Genomic DNA, 22,379 nt, shown 5'->3' on the forward strand with positions numbered 1-22,379 from the left:
TGGGAAACTGGGGATTCAGAATTAGAATCAGGTTTATAATCACTGACCTGTACTGTAAAGTTTGTTGTTACGTGGCAGTAGATCAGTGCAATACATAAAGTGCATTGTACTATAAATTACACCTGTATACCTAGGGTGCCTAAGACTTTTACACAGTATTGTAGTAATTTTATGTATTGCTCTGTTCTGCTGCCACAAAAAAAACAAATTTCATGACATATGTGAGTGAAGTTGTGGGTCTCTATAGTGGACTGAGAGTAGGAAGGGGCTGGGAAAGGGGAGGGAGTGGGAAGCAACAGAGAGACATTTTGTAATGATCAATAAGCTAATTATTTGGAATCAAATGGTCTCGGCTGATGTCTCAGGCTGGTTGTGTCTGTGCCAATGCCAGCCCCCACCCCTGGTACTCCTTCTCTGCCACCTGTCCCACAGTGCTCCCCACTCGCCATTCTCTACATCCTTTGCTCACACCAGATTTACAAACTTGCTTTCCGCTTTACATTGACAAATACAGTACGGTGCAAAAGTATTAGGCACCCCAGCTATATATATATACTCTGCCTAAGACCTTTGCAGAGTACTGTGTAAATAGGTAATGCAAAAGGAGAACAAAATCAGTGAGGTAGTGTTCATTGTCTGTTCAAAAATTTAATGGCGGAGGAGAAGAAGATGCTTTACTAAAATGTTGAGTGTGCGCGTTCAGGCTCTTGTCTCTCCTCCCTCTTGGTAGTAATAAGAAAAGGGCATATCCTGGGCTTCAAACTAAAAGGCTATTCTATTTGAACAGAGAAACAGTATATATTTTTTGAACAGAGAAATGGTATATATTTTTTTCTCTGTTAGGTGGTGGTGCGTCAACTGCCAATTCAGCCTGAAAGAACCTACCGCTTGGCAGAAGGACAGCTTCTACCCTGCTGTTAAGACACTATTGACAGACCTACTTTAAAATAAAGTGACTTTCCAATTTACCCCATTATGACCTTGCACCTTGATGTGTACCTGCATTGCATTTTCTCTGTAGCTGTGGAACACACACAAAATGCTGGAGGAACTCAGCAGGCCAGGCAGCATCTAGGAAAAGAGTACAGTCGACATTTTGGACCAAAACCCTTCAGCAGCACTGGAAAAAAAAAGCTGAGGAGTCGGACTTAAAAGGTGGGGGAGGGGAGAGAGTAACACTAGGTGATAGGTGAGACCTGGAGGGGAAGGGATGAAATAAAGAGCTGGGAAGTTGATTGCTGAAAGAGACAGAAGGCCATGGAAGAAAGAAAAGGGAGGAGGAGCTTGAGAGGGAGGCAAAGAGCGGGCAAGGAGATAAGGTGAGAGAGGGAAAACAGATGGGAAATGTTGAATTGGGGGGGATGACGGGGAGCATTAAGATAAGATAAGATATAGGAGCAGAAGTAGGCCATTTGGCCCATCCAGTCTGCTCCACCATTCAATCATGGGCTGATCCAATTCTTCCAGTCATCCCCACTCCCCTGCCTTCTCCCCATACCCTTCGATGCCCTGACTAATCAAGAACCCATCTATCTCTGCCTTAAATGCACCCAATGACTTGGCCTCCACAGCCGCTCGTGGCAACAAATTCCACAGATTTATCACCCTCTGACTAAATTAATTTCTCCACATCTCTGTTCTAAATGGATGTCCTTCAATCCTAAGGTCGTGCCCTGTTGTCCAAGATTCCCTTACCATGAGAAATAACTTTGCCATATCTAATCTGTTCAGGCCTTTTAACATTTGGAATGTTTCTATGAGATCCCCCCTCATTCTCCTGAACTCCAGGGAATACAGCCCAAGAGCTGCCAGACGTTCCTTATATGGTAACCCTCTCATTCCTGGAATCATTCTCGTGAATCTTCTTTGAACTCTGTCCAATGTCAGTATATCCTTTCTAAAATAAGGAGCCCAAAACTGCACACAACACTCCAAGTGTGGTCTCACGAGTGCCTTATAGAGCCTCAACATCACATCCCTGCTCTTATATTCTATACCTCTGGAGATGGATGCCAACATTGCATTCACCTTCTTCACCACTGACTCAACCTGGAGGTTAACCTTTAGGGTATCCTGCACAAGGACTCCCAAGTCCTTTTGCATCTCTGCATTTTGAATTCTCTCTTCATCTAAATAATAGTCTGCCCATTTATTTCTTCACCAAAGTGCATGAGCATACACTTTCCAACATTGTATTTCATTTGCCACGTCTTTACCCATTCCCCTATCTATCTAAGTCCCTCTGCAGGCTCTCTGTTTCCTCAGCACCACCCACTCCTCCACCTATCTTTGTATCATTGGCAAATTTAGCCACAAATACACTAATCCCATAGTCGACCCCTGTAGAACTCCATTGGTAACTGGCAGCCAGCCAGAATAGGATTCTTTTATTCCCACTGTCTGTTTTCTGCTGATCAGCTGATGCTCCATCCATGCTAGTAACTCCCCTATAATTCCATGGGCTCTTACCTTGCTAAGCAGCTTCATGTGCAGCACCTTGTCAAAGGCCTTCTGAAAATCCAAGTACACCACATCCACTGCATCTCCTTTGTCTATCCTGCTTGTAATTTCCTCAAAAAATTGCAGTAGATTAGTCAGACAGGATTTTCCTTTCAGGAAACCATGCTGTCTTTGGCCTATTTTGTCATGTGCCTCCAGATATTCCGTAATCTCATCCCTAACAATCAATTCCAACAACTTCCCAACCACTGACGTCAGGCTAACTGGTCTATAGTTTCCTTTCTGCTGCCTCCCACCCTTTGTAAATAGTGGAGTAACATTTGCAATTTTCCAGTCATCTGGTACAATGCCAGAATCTATTGATTCTTGAAAGATCATTGTTAATGTCTCCGCAATCTCTCCAGCTACTTCCTTCAGAACCCAAGGGTGCATTCCATCAGGTCCAGGAGGTTTATCCACCCTCAGACCCTTAAGCTTCTTGAGCACCTCCTCAATCGTAATTTTCACTACACATACTTCACCTCCCTGACACACTTGAATGTCCGGTGTACTGCAGATGTCTTCCAATGGGAAGACTTATGCAAAATACGCATTCAGTTCCTCTGCCATCTCTGCATCTCTCATTACAATATCTCCAGTATCATTTTTCTGTTGGTCTTATGTCTACCCTCAACTCTCTTTTATCCTTTATATACTTAAAAATGCTTTTGGTTTCTTCTTTGCTATTAGTTGCCAGCTTCCTTTAATAATTCATCTTTTCCTTCCCAATGACCTCCTTAGTTTCTTTCTGCAAGTTTTTAAAAGCTTCCCAATCCTCTACCTTCCCACTAGCTTTGGCTTCCTTGTATGTCCTCTCTTTTGCTTTTACTTTGACTCTGACTTCACTTGTCAGCCACGGTAGTATCCTTCTTCCATTGGAAAATTTTTCTTATTTGGAATATATCTGTCTTGCACTTCTGTCATTTTTCACAGAAACTCCAGCCATTGCTGCTCTGCTGTCCTTCCTGTTAGTGTCCCTTTGCAGTCAACCTTGGCCAACTCCCCTCTCATGCCATTGTAATTTCCTTTATTCCACTGAAATACCAACACATTAGAATTTAGTTTCTTCTTCTCCTTAACCTTAAGCTCTGTTATCACCTCTGGATCATTGCACAACACCCAATCCAGCACAGCTGATCCCCTAGTAAGCTCAGCAACAAACTGTTCCAAAAAGCCATGCCTTGGATATTCTACAAATTCTCTCTCCTGAGTTTCAGTATTGGCCTGCTTTTCCCAATCTACTTTCATGTTAAAATCCCTGATGATTATCATGACATTGCCCTTCTAACACACCTTTTCTATCTGCTGCTGTAATTTGTAATCCACATTCCGGCTGCTGTTTTGAGGCCTGTATACCACTGCTATTAGGGTCCTTTTACCCTTGCCATTTCTTAACTCAACCCATAGAGACTCTACACCTTCCGATCCTATGTCATCCCTTTATGATGATTTAATATTATTTCTCATACACAGGGCCACACCACCCCCTCTCCCCTACTAACCTATCTTTCCGACGATACACAGTATATCCTTGGACATTCAACTCCAAATGGCACCCATCCTTTAGCCAACTTTCAGAGATGGCCAAAATGTCACACTTGCCAATCTGTAGCTGAACTTCAAGATCGTCCATTTTATTTCTATTGCTGCGTGCATTCAAATACAACACTTTCAGTCCAGTATTTGTTGCTTTCTGTTTTAACTGCACCATGCCTCTATTGCCCTGTAAATCATCCCACGGGGTGTGATTATGCCTCATCTCCTGCCCGTCCTTTCTATCATCTCTGTTACACGCTATCTTTGATTTATTTCTGTTTCCCCCTTCCTCAGCCCTATCACTCCATTCCTATCCCCCTGCCAAATTAGTTTAAACCCTCACTAACAGCTCTATTAAACCTGCCTGCTAGGATATTGGACCCCTTTGGGTTCAGGTGTAACCTGTCCTTTCTGTACAGGTCGTACCTCCCCCAGAAGAGGCCCCAATGATCCAGGAACCTGAAGCCCTGCTCCCTACAGCAGTCTCTCAGCCATGTATTAACATGCCTGATCATGCTACCTTTGCACTCGTTAGCATGTGTCACAGGCAGCCATCCTGAGATTACTACCCTGGAGGTCGTGCTTTTCAGCTTCCTCCCCAACTCCCTGAATTTTCTCTTCAGGACCTCCTCCCTGTTTCTACCTATGTCATTGATACCAACGTGTACCAAAACTTCTGGCTGTTCACCCTCTCCCTTCAGAATATTCTGCACCTGATCTGAGACATCCCATATCCCTGGCACCTGGGAGGCAACACACCATGTGGGTATCTATCAGGCTGACAGAACCTCCTGTCTGTTCTTACTGGAAGTTTGAGAAATTGATGTTCAGGTCATCAGGTTGGGGGCTACCTAAAGGGAATAAAGGTGTTGTTCCTCCAACCTAAGTGTGACATCATGACAGTGGAGGAGGCAATGACTGGACATAGCAGAATGGGAATGGGAAGTGGAATTAAAATGGGTGGCCACTGGGAGATCTGGTGGACGGAGTGTAGGTGCTCGGTGAAGCAGTCTCCCAATCTACGTCGGGTCTCTGATATACAGGAGGCCACTCCGGGAGCACTGAAAACAGTATATGACCCCAACAGACTCACAGGGGAAGTGTCACCTCACCTGGAAGGACTGTTTAGGACCGTGAATGGTAGTGAGGGAGAAGGTGTAGGAGCAGGTGTAGCACTTGTTCTGCTTGCAAGGATAAGTGCCAGGAGGGAGATCACTGAGGAATGATGAATGGACAAGTGAGTCGTGTAGGGAGTGATCCCTGTGGAAAGCAGGAAGTGGGTGGGAAGGAAAGATGCGCTTAGTGGTGGGATCCCCTTGGAGGTGGCAGAAGTTTCAGAGAATTATGTGCTGGACACTTCCAGCACCTCCAATGGGATCCCACCACCAAGCGCATCTTTCCCTCCCCCCCTCCCCCCAACTTTGAGCTTTCGAGCATCTGCAGATTTTCTCTTCTCTGTAGCAGTAATACTTTACTCTGCATCCTGTTACTGGTTTCCCTTGTACTATCTCAATGCACTGTTGTAATGACCTGTAACTAGCTTTTCCCTGTACCTTGGTGACAATGATAAACCAATTTACAAATTCTTGGAGGAGGACCTGACATCCAATGAGGTTCAATGACACCGTGACCTCACTGGCCGTTTGACTGGAGGGGGTTATTCTATCTCTTGGATGGTTTAACTAAGTCACAATCTTTGCTCTCTTGCTCATAGAAGTATTCAGGAGGGAAAAAGGCCCTTCAGCCCAAGTTGTCCATGCTGACCCACTTACTTTCCTGAGCTTGTATCGGGCCCACATCCTTCTAAACTTGGGTTTCCAATCTTTTTTATGCCATTAACTGAGGGATCTGTGGACCCCAGGTTGGAAACCCCTGCTCTAAACCTTTGCCTTCCTTCTACCTACAGTATCTAATCATCACCATCATCATTATGTGCCGTGCCATATGATGTGGACAATCATGGTTTCATGACCATGATTGTTCTTGGCAAATTTTTCTACAGAAGTGGTTTGTCATTGCCTTCTTCTGGGCGTGACCCCAGCCATTATCAATACTCTTCAGATATTGTCTCCCTGGTGTCAATGGTCACATAACCAGTACTTGTGATATGCACTGGCTGCCCATATGACCATCCACCACCTGCTCCCATGGCTTCACGTGACCCTGATCGGGGGTGGGGGGGCAGGGGTGGTAAGCAGATGAACACCTTGCCCAAGGGTGACCTGCAGGTTTACAGACGGAAGGAGCACCTTACAGCTCCTCTGGTAGAGACAGATCTCCATCTCACCACCTATCTAAATATCTTTTAAATGCTGTAATTTTACCTGTCCTTGTCAATTCCTCTGCAGCTCCTTCCATTAACTCACCACTTTCTGTGTGGAAATGTTTGCCCCGCAGGTCCCTTTTAAATCACTTTAAACCTGTGCGCTCTAGTTTTATACTCTGGTGAAAAAGACTGTGATCATTCACCCTATCTAAGCTCCTCACAATTTTATAAACCTCTCCAAGGTCACCGCTCGACCTTCTTCGCTCCGGCAAAAATGGTCCCAATCAGACTCAGCATCTGGTGAATTTTCACTGACCTATGTTGCACAATTTGTTGTCTTTTGGCAGCAGTACAGAGCTTACTATAAATTACAAAAAAATAACTGAAGAGTGCAAAAGCCAGGTAATGAGGTTTGTGCACTATTCAGAAATGTGATGGTAGAGGGGGTGAAATTGTTCCTGAGCTGTTAAGTGTGGATCTTCAGGCTCCTGAACTCCCTCCCCAGGAAGAGGGCATATTCCAGAGGGTGAGGATTCTTCGTGGTGGATGCCTCCTTTTTGAGGCACTGCCTTTTGAAGATGTCCTCAATGGCGGGGGGGAAGGTTGTTTTCATGATGGAGTTGGCTAAATCGACAGCCCTCTGTGGTCCTGTCCATTACAGCCTCTGTACCAAATGGTTGTGTAACCAGTCAGAATGCTGTCCACGGTACATCTGCAGCAATTTGCTGGAGTCCTTGGTGACATACCACAGCTCCCTAAACTCTTAATGAAGTATTGGAGCTGTCATGCCTTCTTCACGATTGTATCAAAGTCTTGGGCTCAGGATAGATCTTCTAGAATGTCAATAGGGTAACAGAACCGTAGAACACCGTGGCATAGAAACAGGCCCTTCAGCCCATTTAGTCTGTGCCAAACCATTAAACTGCCTAGTCCCGTCAACCAGCACCCAGACCATTGCCCTCCAATCCCCTGCCATTCATGTAGCTAAGCCTGCTTGTATTTACCCTATCTCTACCCCTCATCATTTTGTATAGCTCTATCTAACCTCTTCATTCTGCTACGCTCGAGCGAATAAAGTTCTAACCTATTCAACCTTTCCCTATAACTCAGGTCCTCAAATCCTGGCACCATCGTTGTAAATTTTCTCTGCACTTTTACAATCTTAATGACATCTTTCCTGTAGGTAGGTGGCCAAAATGGCACACACTATTCCAGATTAGGCCTCAACAATTTCTTTCCAGCTTCGACATAACATCCCAACTCTTGTACCCAATGCTTTGATTTATGAAGTCCAATGTGCCACAAACTTTCTTTACAAACCTATCTGCAGTACCTGTGATGCCATGTTCAATGAATTATGGATTTGTATTCCCAGATCCCTCTGTCCTACCACACTCCTCACCATGTAAGCCCTACCGTTCACCATGTAAAACCTATCCTGGTTCGTCCTTCCCAAGTGCAACACCTCGCACTTGTCTGCATTAAATTCCATCTGTCATTTTTCAGCCCATTTTTCCATCTGGTCCAACTCCCAATGCAAGCTTTGATAGTCTTCCTGGCTATCCACTGCACTCTCAGACTTGGTGTCATCCACAAAATTGCTGGTCCAGTTAACCACATAATCATCCAGATCATTGATAAAGATGACAAACAGCAACAGACCCGGCACCGATCTTTATGGCACTCCACTAGTCACTGACCTCCAGTCAGAGAAGCAACCATCTACTACCACTCTCTGGCTTCTCCCACAAAGCCAATATCTAATCCAATTTATTACTTTATCTGGAATGCCGAGCGACTGAACTTTCTTGACCAACTTCTGATGCGGGACCTTGTCAAAGGCCTTACATTCTATCTGTTCACTTGGCTGAAATACTGTAAATTCGATCTTCCAGGAATGATACCCAGGAATTTGAAGCCGGTCACACTTTTTCCACTTCTTCCTCCTCAAAGAGAATCATCCTGGTCTTATCCAGACTCTCCTTAGATCTCAAAGCCTCTAGTCCCGGCTGCATCCTTGTGAATGTTTTCTGCACTGTCTCTAGGTTAATCACACCAAGACATTTGTCCATTTCCTCACCAACCTTTCCAATTCCCTCCACAGATTCTGGACAATTGGAAGTATCACAAACCAAAGCTGGCTTCCTATTGGTTGGTGAAACTGGACTCCACAAAACAGCGCAAGGTGAGTTTACTGCTGCCTTTTAGATAGCCTGTGAGGAGAATGAGAACTTGAATCAGAATCAGGTTTCTTATCACTTAACATATGTCAGGAATTTTGTTGTTTCGTGGCAGCAGTACAGTACAATACATTAAAAAATGTTGTAAATTACAATGAGATTCAGTTGTTGTTCAGACCAAACATCTGCATGAGGGAGAAATGTGATCCAATTGACTTTGATTGTGGAATGATTGTTGGGTGCCAGATGGGATGGATCGAGTATCTCAAAAGCTGCTGATCCCCTGGGATTTTCACACACAACAGTCTTTAGGGTTTAGGGTGGAAAAAACAAGAAAACAAAAAAATCCAGTGAGTGGCAGTTCTGTGCATGAAACCGCTTTGTTAATGAGAGGCCAGAAGAGAATGGTCAGGCTGGTTCGAACTGACAGGAAGGTAACAGTAACTCAAGTATCCATGCGTTACAACAGTGGTGTGCGGAGGAGCACCTCACAGCACATCAGACCTTGAACCGGATGGGCTACAGCAGCAGAAGACCACAAACACGCACACGGTGCCCAGTTTATTAGGTGTGGGAGTGTGAGTGTATATGTATGTACACATACTTAGTGTGTGCATAATATAAGGTACTGTATATAACCATATAATGAATGAATAGTGCAAAATGAGAGCAAAATACTAAGGTAGTGTTCGTAGGCTCATGGACCATTCTGAAATCTGATGATGGGGGTGAAGAAGCTCTTTCCAAATTGTTAGTGTGTGGCTTCCGGCTCCTGTAACTCCTCCCTGATTGTAGTAATCAGAAGAGGGCATGTCCTGGGTGGTGAGGGTCCTGAATGATGGATGCTGCCTTCCTGAGGCACTGCCTTTGAAGATGTCCTTGATGGTGGAACCAGTTTGTACGTTCTCCCTGTGTGGCTTGGACATTGCCCCAGGTGCTCCTGAATCGTCCTGCATCTCAAAGGCATAGTGCCAGACATCAGGGTAAAAGGCCATTATCCCAACTCATCCATGCTTCCCTGAACTTGTTCCATTTGCTTATGCTTGGCCCAAATCCATCTTAACCTTTCCTACCCATGTTCCTGTCCAAATGTTGTAATGGTACCCGTCCCTATCACTTTCTCCGTCCTGAATCAGACACTGTTATATTGTTATTTCATACTCATTATTTATTGCTATTTATTTTTTCTGCATTTGCAGTTTGTTTGCAGTTAACAATTGCTGATGCTTACAATTTATGGTTACTGTTCCATAGATTTGCTAGGTATGCCTGCAGAAAAAGAACCTCAGGGTTGTAGGTGGTGACATGTATGTACTCTGATAGAAAATTTTCTTTTCAATATTTTTATTAGTCTCTACATAGAAGAATACAGAGTACAAGAAAATATTGAAAAGAAAATTTGATTTTGAGCTTTGAACTTTTGAACTTTGAATCAGGGTTAAAATCAGAAACACACAATTCCTTTCCTCCCACAGATACTACTTAACCACTGACTTCTTCCAGCAGATTATTTGTTGTGTCTATCCATGTTCAAGTTCAAATTCAAGTTTAATTGTCATTCAACCATACCCATGAATACAGCCAAACCAAAGAGTGTTCCTCTGGGATCAAGGTGTAAAACACGGTACCAACAGTCACACACAGCACAAGGCACATATAGTTCTGATAGCAGAGAAACATACAGTCACTAAAAAATAATATAGTCCAAGTCCCTGAGTGTCCTGGTCTGCAGGTTGATGGTGACTGGGATGTTGTCCTGGAACCATGTTTCTGCAAGAACAAGCACGTAGCAGTTCTTCATCACGCACCAGTGCAGCTGCAGATGAATGCAAACCAGCTCGTTCCATATAGAATGCAGTGCAGTTCAGCACAGTACAGACCTTTCGCCCCATGATGTTGTACTGACATTTTAACCTATTCCACAATTAATCTATCCCTTCCCTCCTACACAGCCCATCACCACCAGCATCGGTGTAAAAAAACGATCCATCAGAATTTCTTTAAATTTTCTGTCCTCTCACCTTAAATCTGCACCCCCTTGTTCCAGACTCCTCTACCCTTAGAGTAAACCCCTGACTATTTATCCCATCTATCTATCTGGGTGATGGGATGGAGATGTGTCCCTACCAAAGGAGGTATAACACAGTCCTTCTCTCTGCTGGCCTTGGGCAAGGTGTAGCACCTGCTTCACCCCCTGATCCGGGTCACGTGAAGCCACGGGAGCAGGTGGTGGATGATCATACGAGCAGCTGGTGCATATCACAAGTCCTGGTTATGTGACTACTGATGCCAGGCGGACAATCTCTGAAGAGTATTGATAATGGCTGGGGTCACCCATCTTGTAAAGACACTGCCCAGAAGAAGGCAATAGCAAACTACTTCTGTAGAAAAAATTGCCAAAAACAAACATGGTCATGGGCTCTTATTGAATCATTTTGCCCTTATTGAATCTACAAACCCCTACAAAAAATTAGCAGTACGGAAAATTTTCTCTTATAGAATTTATGTGAAAATATATAAACACTAAATGTAAAGGCAAGTTGTTAGGGTGTCATGGTAATGTAGCAGTTAGCGAGACATTGTTCCAGCTCAGGGCATCCCAGAGCTTGGAGCTCAATTCCAGTGCTGTTCTGCAAGGAGTTTGTGTGTTCATCCCCTGAACAATGTGGGTTTCCTTTGGGTAGCTCCAGATCCCCTCCCACAGTCCAAAGATGTACTGGTTAATTGGTCACCATAAATTGTCCTGTGATCAGGCTTGTGTAAAAATAGGTCGGTTACTGGGCCGTGCAGTTCATTGGGCTGGAAGAGCCTGTTCGGCACTCTATCTCTAGAATAAATATAAATAAATAAATAAATTTATGAAATAAAAGAGAACTGACTATTTACCAAGGTTCATAACAGGAGGCCACTTAAAGGATTGGCTTTGGAAAGTGACAAGGCAATCTCTTCTGTTGATATGTGTACAACAATATTTTATCATAGTAACATCCATTTCCAGTTAATTAAAACAGCAACCCTTTCTCCTCCATTGACAATACAATCAGAATTCCATGATCTATAGACCATACACACATGGGGGCCTTTCTGTTGAGAGAAAAATTGTCCTGTAGGAATGCATTTCCAAATAATATGGGATTCAATGGAAAAATTAAGGTTTGTGCTATAGAAGATAGTCTTCCAGGAATGCAATAACCCTGTACAGTATATGTTTTTTGTTTTTTCTCCCCTGTTGTCTTACTCCTTGTATATGCATTCTAGTCCAGTTCCAAAAGAATCTCTGTTTGAGATTCTAGAGGATCAGAAGTTTTCAAGGCTGCATTTTCGGCTGCTCAGGCAAATTCCTTCTTTCTCTCTCCCGCTCCCCTTTGCCCACTTGCCCCCTTTCCCCCTCTCCCTCTCCCCATTCCCATCTGGCCCTCCCTCTTTCTCCCTATCCCTTTCCTTCTCCCCCTTCCCCATCCACTCCCCTTCCTCCCCCTCCCTGCCCCCTCTCTCCCCTTCCTGCCCTCCCCCTTCTTCAATGTCTCCCTCTCAGGAACAGTTATTACCTCTCAACCATCAGGCTCCTGAATCAGTGTGGATAACTTCACTCTCCTGGACATTGAATTGATTCCACAACCTATGGACTCATTTTCAAGGACTCAATAACTCATGTTCCCAGTATTATTTATTTATTTTTTCATATTTGCACAGTTTACTTTTTTTTGCACATTGGTCGTTTGTCAGTTTTGGCTTCTGCTTGGCTTTGTCATAAATTCTATTGTATTTCTTTATTTTTCCTGTAAACACCTACAGGGAAAGAATGCTCCCAAGGTAGTACAGGTTTCCCCTGCTATCCGAAGGTAGACCATTCCTATGAAACCATTTGTAAGCTGAAATGGCGTAAAGTGAAGAAGCAGTCACCATTAATTCATATGGGAAAAGTTTTTGTGCGTTCCCAGACCCAAAAAATAACCTACCGAATCATACCATATAGCATATAAAACATAAAATAACACTAACATAAAGTAAAAGCAGGAATGATATGATAAGTACACAGCCTATATAAACAGAATCGGGAAGATTTAGCCAAAAGCAATTTGTAGAAAAAAATCGGCACGTACACACATGCGCACACACCTGCCCGTGCAAGGCTTCACGGTCATGGTAGTCTTTCTCAGGGTAAGCACAAGTTTAAAGCGGGCATCTTTTTTCGTAAAAGCGAAAATCCTCTTTTGGTTAATGAAAACAGGTACTAATGTAGGTCTTTTGTAAAAACGAAGTGGTGTAAAGCGATTGTTCGTAAAGCGGGGGACACCTGTATATGTTAACAGATGTACTTTAATAATCAACTCACTTTGAATTGTGCTGCTTCTTTGGCCTTTTAGGTGCTGGACATTGTGCGGACCAATGTTCGAGCTATGCTGCAACGAGTGTGGAAGGTGCAGGACGTGGAAACTCTCCGACTCTACCGGATCTTCAACCGCGTCTTCAACCGCTTGCTCTGGAGCCACGGACAGGGCTTGTGGAATTGTTTCTCCAACTCCGGGTAGGTCACACTGGCTCAGTTAACTTCAGACAACGCAGAACATAGCACAATGCAGGCAATTCGAACCATGGTACTAAACTGGCCTTTTAACTTGAGTAACTCTTAAGATCAATCTAACCCTTCCCTCCCACATAACCCTCCATTCTTCTATCATCCATGTGTTTATCTAAGAGTTTCTTAAATGTCCTTTATGTACTGCATTGGCCTCTACCCCTCACTTGGCAGGACATTTCATGCACCCACCATTCTGCCTCTGACAATCCCCCTGTGCTTTCCCTTAATCAACTTAAAATTATGTCTCCTCGTATTAGCCATTTCCACCCTGGGAAAAAGTCTCTGGCTTTTCACTCGATATATGCCTCTTATCATCTTGTATATCTCTATCAAGTCACTTCTCATTCTCCTTCACTGCAAAGATGAAAGCCTAAGCTCGCTCAAACTGTCCTCAAAATAAATGCTCTCTAATCAAGATGGAATTCTGGTAAATCTCCTCTGTACCCTCTCTAAAGTTTCTACAACTGTCCTATAACGAGGCAACCAAAGCTGAACACAATATTCCAAGTGTGGTCTGTCTGACCAGGGTTTTACGGAGCTGCAACATTATCTCATGCTTCTTGAACCCAATCCCCTGACTAATGAAGACCAACACACCATATGCCTTCATAATCACCCTATCAACTTGTGCAGCAACTTTGAAGGATCTATGGACATGGACCCCAAGAGCCCTCTGTTTCTCCACCCTGCTAGGAGAACTGCCATTAACCCTGTATCCTACCTTCAACTTCAGCCTTCCAAAGTGAATCACCACACTTTTCCAGGTTGAACTCCATCTCCCATTTGGCAGCCCAGCTCTGCCTTGAGCGCTCTATCCATCCTTGGTGTCAAGGTAGGCACACCTCCCTGGCACAACTGCTTGGGTCTGTGCCACGAAGCAATGGGTTTAAGTTCAGGCCGTCCCTGGGTAACGAATAGCATTTGATATTGCAGATTGACGGTTAAGGGTGTGAGGATTTGTGAGGAGGTGGCGGAAGTAGCCACATGAGCAAATTTTAGGAGATACAAGAGATTCTGCAGATCCAAAACAACTCACACAGAATGCTGGAGGAACTCAGCAGGTCAGGCAACATCGAGGGGAATAAACAGTCGACCCAAGTCTAGTCCTGGAGAAAGGGTCTTAGGCCAAAATGTGAAGTGTTTTCTCCCCTTCATAAATGCTACCTGACCTGCTGAGTTCCTTCAGCATTCTGTGTGTGCAATGTTTTATGGGTGACGTGGTAGCGTTACAGTTACCGATGGGTTTGATTCCCACCACTGTCTGTACGGAGTTTGTACGTTCTGTGTCCGCATGTGTTTCCGGTTTTCTTCTACCTTCCAAAAGTGTATGGGTTAGGTATAAGTTGTGGGCATCCATCTGCTGAAAGTGGAACTTCCTGGTGGCCAGACATTTTAATTTCAATTCCCATTCCTCTTTCGACAGGTCAGTTCATGGCCTCCTCTGTGCCATGATGACACCACCCTCAGGTGGAGGAAAAACATCTTTTCTGGGTAGCCTCCAACCTGATGACATGAATATCAACTTGTCCTTCGAGTAAAAGAAAAACTTCCCTTTCCCTCCCTTTTTCTTCTATTCCCCACTCTGACCACTTACCCCTGGGTCCCCTCCTCCTTCTCTTTCTCCTATGATCCACTTTCCTCTCCTATTAGATTCTTTCTTCAGCACTTTGCCTTTCCCATCTACCTAGCTTCACCTGTCACCTTCTAACTATCCTCCTAATAGGTGGAGGGGCAGGTGGTTTTGAGGAAGTAGCTAGGCTATAGAACGACTTAGACAGATTAGGAGAATGGGCAAAGAAATGGCAGATGGAATACAGTGTCGGAAAGTTTATGGTCATGCACTTTGGTAGAAGAAATGAAAGGATGAACTATTTTCTAAGTGGATAGAAAATACAAAAAAACTGAGATGCAAAGGGACTTGGGATTCCCTAAAGGTTAACTTGCAGGTTGAGTCTGTGGTGTGGAAGGCAAATGTAATATTAGCATTCATTTCAAGAGGACTAGAATATAAAAGTAAGGACATAATGTTGAGACTTTATAAAGCACTGGTGAGGCCTCACTTGAAGTATTGTGAGCAATTTTGGGCCTCTTAGAAAAGATATGCTACAACTGGAGAGGATTGAAAGGAGGTTGATGAAAATGATTCCAGGATTAAATGGCTTGTCATATGAAGAGCATTTGCTAACTTTGGGCCTGTATTCACTGGAATCCAGAAGAATGGAGAGGATGTTTCCTTTGGTGGGAGAGTCTAAGACCATAGGATCCAGCCTCAAAACAGAGGGGCATCCTTTTAGAACAGAGATGAGGAGGAATTTCTTTAGCCAGAGAGTGGTGAATCTGTGGTGGAATTCTTTGCCACGGGCAGCTGTGGAAGGCAGGTATTTATGTATATTTAAGATAGAAGCTGATAGATTGGCTTGATTGTTCGGGATATGGAGGAAGGCAGAAGATTGGGGTTGGAAGGGAAATGGAGCAGCCATGATGAAATGGTGGAGAAGTCTCGATGGGCCAAATAGCCTAATTCTGTTCCAATACCATAAGGTCCTATGGTCTCCTTCCCCTCCCCCCTTCTTTTATTCTGGCTTCTTCCCACTTCCTTTCCAGTCCTGAAGAAAAGTCTTGGCCTGAGACATTGACCGTTTATTCCTCTCCGTAGATGCTGCCTGACCTGCTGAGGTCCTCCAGTGTTTTGTGTGTCTTGCTCTGGGTTTGCAGCATCTGCAGAATCAATTGTGTTTATAAGTTGTGGGCATGCTACATTGGCACTTGAGGTGTGGAGACACTTGTGGGCTGCCCCCAGCACAATCCTCGGACTGCGCTGTTTTGACGTACATGTGACAAATAAAGCTAATCTTGTCAGTTTAAGAGGCATTTAGTCAGGCTAACGAACAGGCAGGAATGGAAGGATAGGGATCATGAGCAGGCCTATGGGATGTAAATGGTTATCATGGTCAGCACAGACATTGTGGGCCGCATGGCCTTTCCCTGTGCCGTACTGTTCAATACCCTACAGGTCCGGAAAGTACAGAGCCAGGAACAAATTGTTATGTGAAGGCCTACAATGGAAATTGGTATCTTATTACGAAACTCAGTACATTCACATGTTGTGACAGCCTCAAATACTGTATTTCAGCTTCCTAATTAGAAAAAGGATTCAGTTTGGCACTTATTTTGGCCTCTGCCTGTGAAGTGAGGCATCAGTGGATTTGTCCTCTCAAAGTTGTGGAGCTGAATTCACACTGTGCGATACAGACGGTTAGGAACGCTTTACCGCGGGTGGTCAAAACTGCCTAACGCCAACATATACACAGAAAGGTGACAGAAAAGGGCCAGTAACATCATGAAGGATCCTATCTACCCTCCTCATGGACTGTTGGTCCCACTCCCATCAGGGAGGAGGATTGAAATCAGAGCTTTCCTTCTCCTAGATGAGCTGCCAACCACACCAGATGAACCCCATCTGTCTGTAGCAACTGGCTTTAGGGTGCCAGTAACCCGAGTTTTCCCCTTTCCCCCGAAGTGGAAGCAGCTCCAACGGGATTTGTAGCTGAGCCACATGTGAAGGCCAGGAGCCGGACTTGGTTGTCAGGGGCAGTATTTATTTATTGTGATACAGAAAAGAATAGGCCTTTCTGGCCTTTTGAACCATGCCACTCAGCGACCCCCAATTTACAATGACCAATTCGCCTACCAACCAGGAGGTCTTTGGACTGTGGGAGGGAACCAGAGCACCCGGAGGAAACCCATGTGGTCATGGGGAGAACATACAAACTTACAGGCAGTGGCAAGAATTGAACCCAGGGTCACTGCTACGGTAAAGCATTGTGCTAACCACTACACTAACATGTCACCCCAATGGGAACATTTAATAGGTAGTGGGAGCATATCCTTACTATAACAACCTTAAGGAACCTAGTGTCATTTCATGGACATAGAATCAATCTATGATTATAGGCTATCTTATGTATTAATATTTACTATGATTTTTAATATTATTGTGTTTTTCTTGGTGTTCTGTTGGATCTGGAGTAACAACTATATTCTTCTCCATTACATTTGTGTACTGGAAATAATTAAACAATCTTAAATTTTGAATGTTGACTTGTCCTCGGAAAGATGCGAAGCTGAATTCACACTGTGTGACACAGACAACAGATGCACTATCCGTGTTTACCATTTTTACTCTGCTTGGTTAATGAGCCTCAGTGGCCTTTGCCTGCAATCGCGGCGTTTGAAGGAAAGCTCTTAAAGAGTTATCTGCTAATAACAAGTGATATAACTTCACCGCGAAACAGCTGTATCCCACCATAAAACTACCAGTAGGAAGCTCACTAGCGCTCGCCATAATACATCGACTCCACAAGCGCAAATCACTTTTCGTCCCAGGTTGCTTAACGATAATAATTTCTGGGCGTTCCACTCGTTTGCTCCCCGTGTGGCTGGGGCTCTCTGCACAAATTTGTGACCATTTAGATTCGAACCTCAGGGTGCCAGGGTAGATGTAAGAGCAGTGATGGATGTGAAAATTCCCCACCCGTGAAAATCAAAGACAATACTGCAGACACTGGGAATGCAAAATCTAAAATTATCGAGTGGCAACACTTGTGCATAGAATCAGGTTTATTGCCACGGGCGTTATGACGTGAAATTTGGGCTGAGACGCTTCATCAGGAAGGGGGATGAAGCCAGAGTATAAAGCAGTGAGGAGGGGAGGGAGGACAAGCTGGGTGGTGATAGGTGAAGCCAGGTGGATGGGGAGGGAGGGATGAGTAAGAAGCTGGGAGGTGATAGGTGGAGAAGGTCAAGAGCTGGAGAAGAAGGAATCTGATAGGAGGGGAGAGTGGACCATGGAAGGAGGGGCTCCAGGGGGAGGTCAAAGGCAGATAAGGAGAACAGAAGGGAACATGATGAAGGAAATGCTGATTGACCTGCTAAGTTCCTCAAGCATTTTGTGTGTGTTACTTTGGATTTCCAGCATCTGCAGAATCTCTTGTGCTTGTGATGTGAAATGCATTGTTTTGTAGCAGCACCACAGTGCAAAGACATGAAAATACTGTAAATTATGTAAATAAATAGTGCAAAAATGAAGGAATAGCGAGGTAGTGTCAGCGGTTCATGGTCCTTTCAGAAATCTGCTGGCAGAGGGGAGAAAGCTGTTCCTGGATCAATGAGTGTTGGTCTTCAGGCTCCTGCACCTCCTCCCCTATGGTGGTAATGAGAAGAGGGCATGTCTCAGGTGGTACAGCCTCTTAGTAATGTATGCTTCCTTCTTGACACACCATCTTTTGGAGATGTCCTCGATGATGGGGCAGGTTATGCTCGTGATGGAGCTGGCTGAGACTACAACACTCGGCAGCCTCTTCAGATCCCATGCATTGGAGTTTCCGTACCAGATGGTGATGCAACCAGTCAGAGTGCTCTGTGCTCTATGCTCCGCAAAAAAGAATGAATTCCCGGTAGCAACCTATTTTAATTCCTATCCTCATTCCCATTCTGACATGGCTTCCTTTTCTGCCATGATGAGGCAACTCCACTCTCAGGCTGGAGGAGCAACACCTCATTCCATGTAGGTAGCATCCCACCCAATGGCAGAACATCGATCTCTCCTCTAGGTAATTTTCTTTTCATCCCTGCTTCCCTCTTCTTCTATTCCACAATCTGGCCTCTTACCTCTTCTCCTCACCCGCCTATCACCTCCTCCTGGTGCCCCTCCTCCTTTCCTTTCTTCCATGGTCCACTCTCTTTTCCTACCTTGAATGCTGAGGCTTTATAAGACACAAGTCAGGCTGCCCTTGGAGTATTGTCTACTTTTGGGCCCCTTATCTCAGAAGGGATGTGTTGTCATTGGAGAGAGTCCAGAAGAGGTTCACGAGGATGATTCCGGGAATGAATATGAGGAGTGTCTGGCAGCTTTGGGGCCTGTACTCACTGGAATTCAGTTTTATTTGTGTGGGGGGAGGGTGGGTTCGATGTTTTTCTCTGAATGACCTCGGTCGTTTTCTGTGTTTCATGGTTATCTAGAGGAGATGTATCTCAAAGTTGTATACTGCATACATACTTTGATAATAAATGAACCTTTGAACCTTGGAACTTCAGAGATTGGATAGGCTGGGATTGTTCTTACTGGAGACCGAGGTCCTTTAGCATCTGTCAGATGATGCTGAGGATGTTCTACGAGTCTGTGGTGGCCAGTGCGATCATGTTTGCTGTTGTGTGCTGGGGCAGCAGGCTGAGGGTGACAGACACCAACAAAATCAATAAACTCATGCATAAGGCCAGTGATGTTGTGGAGATGGAACTGGACTCTCTGACGGTGGTGTCTGAAAAGAGGATGCTGTCTAAGTTGCATGCCCTTATAGTTCCCACACCCCGCACTTCCCGTTTCTACCTCCTACCCAAGATCCACAAACCTGCCTGTCCTGGCCGACCTATTGTCTCAGCTTGCTCCTGCCCCACCGAACTCATTTCTGCATACCTTGACACTGTTTTATCACCCCTTGTTCAATCCCTTCCGACCTATGTTCGTGACACTTCTCACGCTCTTAAACTTTTCGATGATTTTAAGTTCCCTGGCCCCCACCGCTTTATTTTCACCATGGATGTCCAGTCCTTATATACTTCCATCCCCCATCAGGAAGGTCTCAAAGCTCTACGCTTCTTTTTGGATTCCAGACCTAATCAGTTCCCCTCTACCACCACTCTGCTCCGTCTAGCGGAATTAGTCCTTACTCTTAATAATTTCTCCTTTGGCTCCTCCCACTTCCTCCAAACTAAAGGTGTAGCTATGGGCACCCGTATGGGTCCTAGCTATGCCTGCCTTTTTGTTGGGTTTGTGGAACAATCTATGTTCCATGCCTATTCTGGTATCTGTCCCCCACTTTTCCTTCGCTACATCGATGACTGCATTGACGCTGCTTCCTGCACGCATGCAGAACTTGTTGACTTTATTAACTTTGCCTCCAACTTTCACCCTGCCCTCAAATTTACCTGGTCCATTTCCGACACCTCCCTCCCCTTTCTAGATCTTTCTGTCTCTGTCTCTGGAGACAGCTTATCCACTGATGTCTACTATAAGCCTACTGACTCTCACAGCTATCTGGACTATTCCTCTTCTCACCCTGTCTCTTGCAAAAACGCCATTCCCTTCTTGCAATTCCTCCGTCTCCGCCGCATCTGCTCTCAGGATGAGGCTTTTCATTCTAGGATGAGGGAGATGTCTTCCTTTTTTAAAGAAAGGGGCTTCCCTTCCTCCACTATCAACTCTGCTCTTAAACGCATCTCCCCCATTTCACGTACATCTGCTCTCACTCCATCCTCCCGCCACCCCGCTAGGAATAGGGTTCCCCTGGTCCTCACCTACCACCCCACCAGCCTCCGGGTCCAACATATTATTCTCCGTAACTTCCGCCACCTCCAACGGGATCCCACCACTAAGCACATATTTCCCCCCACCCCTCTCTCTGCATTCCGCAGGGATCGCTCCCTACGCAACTCCCTTGTCCATTCGTCCCCCCCATCCCTCCCCACTGATCTCCCTCCTGGCACTTATCCATGTAAGCGGAACAAGTGCTACACATGCCCTTACACTTCCTCCCTTACCACCATTCAGGGCCCCAAACAGTCCTTCCAGGTGAGGCAACACTTCACCTGTGAGTCGACTGGGGTGATATACTGCGTCCGGTGCTCCCGATGTGGCCTTTTATATATTGGCGAGACCCGACGCAGACTGGGAGACCGCTTTGCTGATCATCTACATTCTGTCCGCCAGAGAAAGCAGGATCTCCCAGTGGCCACACATTTTAATTCCACATCCCATTCCCATTCTGACATGTCTATCCACGGCCTCCTCTACTGTAAAGATGAAACCACACTCAGCTTGGAGGAACAACACCTTATATTCTGTCTGGGTAGCCTCCAACCTGATGGCATGAACATCGACTTCTTTAACTTCCGCTAAGGCCCCACCTCCCCCTCGTATCCCATCTGTTACTTATTTTTATGCACACATTCTTTCTCTCACTCTCCTTTTTCTCCCTCTGTCCCTCTGAATATACCCCTTGCCCATCCTCTGGGTTCCCCCACCCCCCGTCTTTCTTCCCGGACCTCCTGTCCCATGATCCTCTCGTATCCCTTTTGCCTATCACCTGTCCAGCTTTTGGCTCTATCCCTCCCCCTCCTGTCTTCTCCTATCATTTTGGATCTCCCCCTCCCCCTCCAACTTTCAAATCCCTTACTCACTCTTCCTTCAGTTAGTCCTGACGAAGGGTCTCGGCCTGAAACGTCGACTGCACCTCTTCCTACAGATGCTGCCTGGCCTGCTAGTTCACCAGCAACTTTGATGTGTGTTGCTTGAATTTCCAGCATCTGCAGAATTCCTGTTGTTTGCTCATATATTGAAGTGTTGGTTGACCGTCATATCCAATAATGACAGGTGACCTGAGCAGGAAAGTTTTAAAAGTGGAAAAGCCATTGGACTGGGACAGCTCCACTCTCTCAGAAGTCCATGTCTGGCGGTACAGGTAGTCATCACAAAGTGGGGTCTTCCTTGGTTGCAGTGGATGACCCTGACTACTTCTCAGCCTTGTCATGCCTTTCACTCTCCATGGAGCATCACAGAACCACCTTCCTGGTCGTTGTATCTCACTGTTGATCTCATCTGCCCAGTCCGCCAGAGCTGCTTTCACATGCTAGAACAGGCATGTCCCTGTCTCACCGGGGTATGAGACTGCCCAGTCAGCCAGAGCTGATTTCACATGCTAGAACAGGCATGTCCCTGTCTCACCGGGGTATGAGACTGCCCAGTCAGCCAGAGCTGATTTCACATGCTAGAACAGGCATGTCCCTGTCTCACCGGGGTATGAGGCCGTTGGCTGCCCTCACCTGGTTTAGCTCACCTCTCAAAGCAGTGTACCGGGCTGTGGCCACTGTTTCATGCAAGCGGCTACTTGGAGCTGCAGGTGAGAGCTGAGTGTCCGGTGGGAACCAAAGGTCAGAGAGCTGCCTTGGAATGGATATACTAAGCCCCTCCACCAGAGGTGCTATCCCTCCCTGGATACTCCATACACCCCCCTTTATAACTACGGCCCTCGATTCCAGTCAATATCCTGGTGAATCTCCTAAGTACCTTGAGGTAGTACAAAGGCAAAAAGCAATAAGGGCATATGCAGAATGTAATGTAACAGTCACAGTACAAAGTTCAAAGTCAATTTATTATCAGAGTACATACATGTCACCAAGTACAACCCTGAGTGCAGTTTCATTAAAACCAGTAATCATAATTGTAGGGTAGCGATTCAGAGCAATGTAATGCAATTGG

General features: G+C 45.3%; 1 protein-coding gene across 1 annotated transcript in view; it reads left to right on the forward strand.

Moving 5' to 3' along the window:
* ttll7 (tubulin tyrosine ligase-like family, member 7) overlaps window positions 1-22,379 on the forward strand; it is a 214,661-nt gene that overhangs the window by 168,440 nt on the left and 23,842 nt on the right. Inside the window, exons 19-20 of the mRNA XM_072274584.1 lie at window positions 8,406-8,486; window positions 12,849-13,009. Coding sequence (XP_072130685.1) covers window positions 8,406-8,486; window positions 12,849-13,009 — 242 coding nt within the window. The remainder of the gene's footprint in view (window positions 1-8,405; window positions 8,487-12,848; window positions 13,010-22,379) is intronic.

The sequence above is a fragment of the Mobula birostris genome, chromosome 12 (genome assembly GCF_030028105.1).
Source record: "Mobula birostris isolate sMobBir1 chromosome 12, sMobBir1.hap1, whole genome shotgun sequence".
Taxonomy (NCBI): domain Eukaryota; kingdom Metazoa; phylum Chordata; class Chondrichthyes; order Myliobatiformes; family Myliobatidae; genus Mobula; species Mobula birostris.